The sequence below is a fragment of the Sinocyclocheilus anshuiensis genome, unplaced genomic scaffold, assembly GCF_001515605.1.
Source record: "Sinocyclocheilus anshuiensis isolate Anshui unplaced genomic scaffold, SAMN03320099.WGS_v1.1 scaffold235, whole genome shotgun sequence".
Classification (NCBI taxonomy): Eukaryota; Metazoa; Chordata; class Actinopteri; order Cypriniformes; family Cyprinidae; genus Sinocyclocheilus; species Sinocyclocheilus anshuiensis.
In genome coordinates, this window is record NW_015552562.1 from 1,117,735 (window position 1) to 1,124,009 (window position 6,275).

The 6,275-nt window shown below is 35.8% G+C and overlaps 1 protein-coding gene across 1 annotated transcript in view; it reads left to right on the forward strand.

Moving 5' to 3' along the window:
* The first annotated feature begins 2,701 nt into the window (after nt 1–2,701).
* The window catches only part of slc25a48 (solute carrier family 25 member 48), a 7,369-nt gene continuing 3,795 nt past the window's right edge, over nt 2,702–6,275 (forward strand). The window contains exons 1-5 of the mRNA XM_016455468.1: nt 2,702–2,901; nt 3,534–3,577; nt 3,818–3,889; nt 5,089–5,341; nt 5,524–5,799. Coding sequence (XP_016310954.1) covers nt 2,856–2,901; nt 3,534–3,577; nt 3,818–3,889; nt 5,089–5,341; nt 5,524–5,799 — 691 coding nt within the window. The 5' untranslated portion in view covers nt 2,702–2,855. The remainder of the gene's footprint in view (nt 2,902–3,533; nt 3,578–3,817; nt 3,890–5,088; nt 5,342–5,523; nt 5,800–6,275) is intronic.

Here is a 6,275-nt window from a genome sequence, read left to right on the forward strand (position 1 = left end):
TTGACAGAATTTGCAGCCAAGCCTCTTTCTAACACCCAAACAAATGCTCATTAGTAGTCAAGTCTACAGCAGACGCACAGGAGATCGCTTGTAGTGCATGAAAATAAGTACAAATACATTTGAGCTGCCTAGTCAGTTATATTTGCACAGACAGATGGAGCGTTCTGTACCTCGCATTTTATCCGGTATGCCGTGATAAGACGGCTTGTGTGGTTAAATATTGATCACTTATCACAACAATAGTTGTGCTTGTGAAAAACTAATCAGACCTGAATCGCCCTTGTTAAAATCCTTAAAAAAACTTTTATTCGGCAAACTTGCATTTCAAAGAGCTCAGGACCTGGATTGCTGCAATACATGAGTGGATTGCCTCACGGCCTCACCCATCTCAGGTCAGATGATAAAGGAGAAATGGCCCATACAATATGACTTTATTACTAAGAGTGAGTTAATGATAAGTCACCAATGGGCCAAATAGTCAAACAAACCATTAAACCAGATTTTCTGCCATTTTGACTGTGCAACATGAATGAGGCAATATATATATATATATATATATAGACACAACACTTTTTTATTTTATGTATTTATTTTTTCTTTATTTTGCATGTGTTTACTTCCTGTGAAACTAATTTCTTCTTTAAATTCCACAATATGTGTGTGTATTACGGTTAGGTCTGCGCAAGTAATTATTTTCCACCCATAGCCTTAGGCAACCTCTTCATTATGTTTGTTGTGTACACTTATTAAAGAGCAAAATTCAAACATTTGTGATTTTTCGTATTCATGTTGTAAAAAGTGGTAGCCTGCCATTGTTACCTTAAAGATTTATTTATTTATTTATTTATTGCATGTGCTTACTCTTGGTAAAATAAATTTCCTCCTTAAATTCCACAGCACATGTTTATCCTGCAGTTACACAGCTACCAAAATATGTTCAGAGAATAGCTTTGCTAACATTCCCTCTGTTATTTTTGATTGTTCTTTTTTTATGTTCAAACTACACATTTTTCTTAGTTAAGTTAAGGGAACATTCCATCTTACCATTTTGCAAACATTAATATGATACGTGTAATATGAATGTTACTTTTAAATGTTCTCTGAATGTTCTGAAACAAGTAGCAACATTTAAAAAATGTTAAAACACAAAACTAAAAACTAAAACATTTCGGGAAAACATTCCATGGATGATGTATAGATAAAGTTTTTGTGCTAACATTTTGAGAACTTTATTAAAGACCAGATAACGTTGTAAGAATGTTTGTTCATAACTTTGAGAGAGTCTTGCCAGAATGTTAGCCAAAGTTTGCAGAATGTTCCCTAACAAGTCAAAAATAACCCCAAAAAGTAGTTTTGTTCACTTTCAGATAAAAGGTACAAAAGCTGTCACTAGGGCGGTACCTTTTCAAAAGGTACAAATATGTACTATTTAAGTACTAATATTTACATTTTAGGTTCTAATATGTACCTTTAAGGTAATTATATGCACCCCTTAGGGGTTAATAAAGTACAAAAGGTACAAAAGTATGAATTTATGTATAGGTTGATTTCACTTGTATAAAACCAGCTCATTTAGATGTTACCATTTTTTCTGTGTATAAAGAGTTTGCAGCACAGTATAGGCCCATATGTCATTAGGTTAATTTGCTGCCCGAGTCTCATAACCTGTGCCAAAATGTTTTGGAGGGTTTGTGAATCAACAATATATTTCACAATGAAGGGAACATGTTTTCAGTTTGATTGCTTCAGGTTAGTCAATACACTCTAAAAAATGCTGGGTTGTTTCAACCCAATTTTGGGTCAAATATGTACTAACCCAACTGTTGCGTTAAAAAGTTAATTTAAAAATGTAACCAAAATTTAACCCAACAGTTGGGTTAGTCCATATTTGACCCAACATTGGGTTGAAACAACCCAGCATTTTTTAGAGTGTACCATCTATACGTGCAGGTTAATTTATTATCCAATATGATATCAGTCCACAATAATCACATTCACAGTAATTTCTATCGTTTATTTACTACTTGATTCTACGAGATTAAGAGTTCTAAATTCAATTGAAAGTGGGTTGAAAAAGTGCAAGTCACTGCATGGTGTACCTTTGGCACCATTTTGATTTAAGGCAGCAGTTATGTTTTCAGTTTTATAGTGGGTTGATTTTTTTTTTTTTTTTTTTAAGTGTTCAATGGCAGTCCTCATAACTTTATGCTTTTAGTTATGTTCACATACAGAAGTTTGCAAAACATCAGTTACTTTACAATACTCCAGTGCAATAGCTAGTAACTTTCCACATTGACTTGAAGCATATTATTAACAGAGGGTTTGTTTACATCCCAACCTATAGCCTACCTTTCATGTCAAGGACTTGGGCGATGGGGCATACATAATGGACAATAGTCAACATTATTATTTAGCAATAATTTAAACATTATTTACAAGAGAATGTTTGTGAAAAACATTGGTTTTATGGTTCAATCAGATGTGTGTTATGGACACCGCCACATTCCAGGCATTCCTCAACATATAGAGAAATTCTGCAGCCACGTTAAGAGTCACATGATAAAGAATCCTACATTTTACACAATAGTGTGAAATATGTATGCAGCATATTGTTTTAATCAGCTAATTCTGAATGTTTGTTGGAGGACAAATCTATTTTCGTATCTCAGCAACGCCCCCATACACTCCCCCTTCAGCGATGTAAATATGTGGATGAGGCTGAAGTTACTACCTCTGCTTTTATTGATCTGACCAACTATTAAATGAAGCTTACGGATGTTTAGCGTGAACATTGAAACCGCATCCATGCTGAAGTTTGTGTGGAATTCTCCGGTGTAAATTCACTCTGTTGTACAATGACAGTCTTTCATTTGGATGATTTCTTAGCAGGATGGATTGGAGGTGAGTTTTATTTGTTTTGCCGATCTTGTACAAAGTTTCATGTGTTTAACATTAGCTACAAACAAACCCCCGAAATGGACATTTTCGCGGAGCAATATCGTGATGTATCGCAGGCCTATATGCAACTTAAAATAAGTTTATCTTGTAAAAACCCAACAGAGAAGAAGAAACTACAGAGAAAAAGGGAACATTGTCAGGATAGAGAGTCGAAAACACTTGATTGTTCTCCTGAAAGAGTAAAAAAAAAAAAAGTTTAAAGAGAATTTAAAAAACCGTTTCTATTTTAACGAAATTTCTGTCACGTGTTCGTCAAAACCAAGTCAGTACTTTGTGTCCAAAGTGTTTTATGTGCAAACAACTCTGAGTTTGAGGCACTGAGGACTGGTCGACGTTTCTCGGCCATAAACGGGGTTTGGTGGAAACCTGGTGTTCTCCATTGAAAGGAAACATTTATTTTGTAAAGCCCTAATGTGCCTGTGCACCCACCATGAAATGTTCATAACAATGTAACTTATTCATAAAATGGACACTCTGTTCTGCAAGAAGCGCCTCCTACAAAGCTATGCAGTAGGCAGAATCGATCATTATCGTCTGTCTTCAGTTGCAACATATTGAACTGCTTTTGGTTACAGGAGCATCCAGTGTGATTGTGGGACATCCACTTGACACAGTCAAGGTATCAAGACAAATCCTTGTTTTGGGATTCATTTTGTACATATCCTCCTATATTATGTATTTATTATTTATTCATATACAGTAAAATGCTGTAGTTCATATTATATATTTATATTTCCATTCTAAAGGTAGTCAGTTTTACTTTCTAAGTTCTCACCGGTATAAAATGTATTGGTTAGGAATGAAGTGTCAATCGAGGGAATAATGAAAAAAAATTAATTCCTTTGTGCTCCTTTTACAGACTCGTTTACAAGCTGGCAAAGGATACAAGAATACACTCCACTGTGTTGTAACAATCTACAAAAAGGAAAATGTAAGGCTTTATTACACTGACTGTCTTTATAAATGAATTAAAAATGTACTGGCAAGTATTTTTCACAATTAATGTGTCACAACTACTCCAAAAGGCCACAGACCCTTGTATTCACTGAGCCATTCTTGTTTTGCTGTACATTAAGAGATCTGCATTACTAAAACTTTATGAAGAGTACTTATTTACACAATGAATATACGGCTATTAGAGGATGGATCCAAATGAAAATAAAGATTAAAGTTACTTCCTTTGCTCAGAGATTGACACAAACTGAGTTTTTTTTCATCTTTTGAAATGTTATACATTTCTTTTTACCAAAGATGATGTCACTTCCTGAAGGATGATATCATTAAGGGCCTGTCTTTTGATAGTTAAAAAGAATATTTCACAAGACAAGATGGAAAACAATATTAAAGACAGAAAAGCAATGGTAACACGTTAGTTTTAGGACCAGCTCTATTAACTAGCTCCTTTTTAGCATACATATTACTAGCATATTGGCTGTTTATTAGTACTTATAAAGCACATATTAATGCCTTTTTCTGCATGACCATATTTTAAATACCCTTTATCATACTTAACATCTACCGTACTAACTATTAATAAGCAGCAAATTAGGAGTTTACTGAGGCAAAATAGTAGTTAATTGTTAATTAATAGTGAGAATTGGTCCCCAAAATAAAGTGTGACCAAAGCAATTATTACAACCATAAAACAACAAATATTCCAAAAGAAAACATTTTAGCTGGACAAAATAAAAATAAAAAATAAGCAAACATCTGGGATAAATTGCCAGTTTTTCATGTAAATAATTCAGAACTCTGTGAAATAACAAAAACGGCAACATCCACTCAAAAAGAAGAAGGAAATTTATTAAAAAGCACCCATATTTTTACTGAGAAAATAATAATGTGGTTCCATTTTAGGAATTGTATATCATATGATTATATAACATATCAAGATATACAGAATTGACGAAAGCCACCAATAAAATTCAAAGGGCATGGGACAAAATTTGTATAAATGAGCCAGCCCCCTTTATTCACAGACTCAATGAGCAGGCTATATCCTCATCACAAGATTTGGGACTATATTCCCAAGACTGCATATCAGGAATGACCCAATTTGTGGTGTAAACAGGTATTTCCTTTCCTTGGAAGCAAAAGTACACAACCCATCTCTCTTTTGTGTTGTCTCAGGTTACGGGCTTTTTCAAAGGACTGTCCTTTCCATTGGCCAGCATCACTCTCTATAACTCTATGGTGTTCGGCTTCTTCAGCAACACGCAGCGCCTCATTAGCAGATATCGTTATGGTGACGGCAGACACCCGTGCAGCATGCTTGACTTGACTGTAGCGAGCATGCTGACTGGTCTGGTTTCAGTGGGGGTGGGCGCCCCCGTTGACCTTGTCAAAATTAGACTGCAGATGCAAACCCAACCTGTTCTTGCAGGTAAACTGTGGTTATAAATACATTTTAGCACCCTGTAGCTATGCGTGGCATCAGACAACACATGTTCTTGTTAAAAGAAAAATTCCTAATGGTTCCTGAAAGCTTTTCAAAGACAAACATTTCCAGGGAAATAATGTATTTTGCACCGAGAGTTTCTCATCTACTGTTTTGTGTGTTTCCAGAGAACTTTAACCTTGCTGGGAATGGGAGTGTCCCTCTGCGGTCAATGGGAATTCAGTCCCAGTCATTGTACAGAGGGCCACTGCACTGTATTAGTACCGTCCTGCAGAACGAGGGCATTCAAGGGCTCTACAGAGGCGCGGGAGCCATGATATTACGGGATGTACCTGGATACACCTTGTACTTCGTACCATACACGTTATTCTGTAACTGGCTGAATCCTGATGGCAATGCCTCGCCCCATCCCTGCTGCATATGGCTAGCAGGAGGTTTAGCAGGTAAATGAGACACGGACTCTATTCCAAAACTTAGTAGCTGCTGTCTACTGCCTACACAGCCTTCAAACTAAAATGGAACCTAATAAGTCTGATTTAATACACTCTCAGATGCACAGGCTCAACTTGCAAATGTTTGCATTAGAGTTTTATGTTAGCCTGTTGCTAAGCTAACAACATGAGTCCAACAATAGTCTATCTGAAATAGATTGCATTCAGTATTGAATGGATTATATGTGTGATCAACATTTTCTCACTTGGTCTGCCACATTAAAGGAACAGTTCAGCCAAAAATTTTAATTTGGTGAAAATGTACTCACTCTCAGGCAATCCAAGATGTAGATAAGTTTGTTTCTTCTTCAGATTTGGAAAAATTTAGCATTCCATCACTTGTTTACCAATGAATCCTGTGCAGTGAATGGGTGCCGTCAGAATGAGAGTCCAAACAGCTGATAAAAACATCACAATAATCCAAAAGC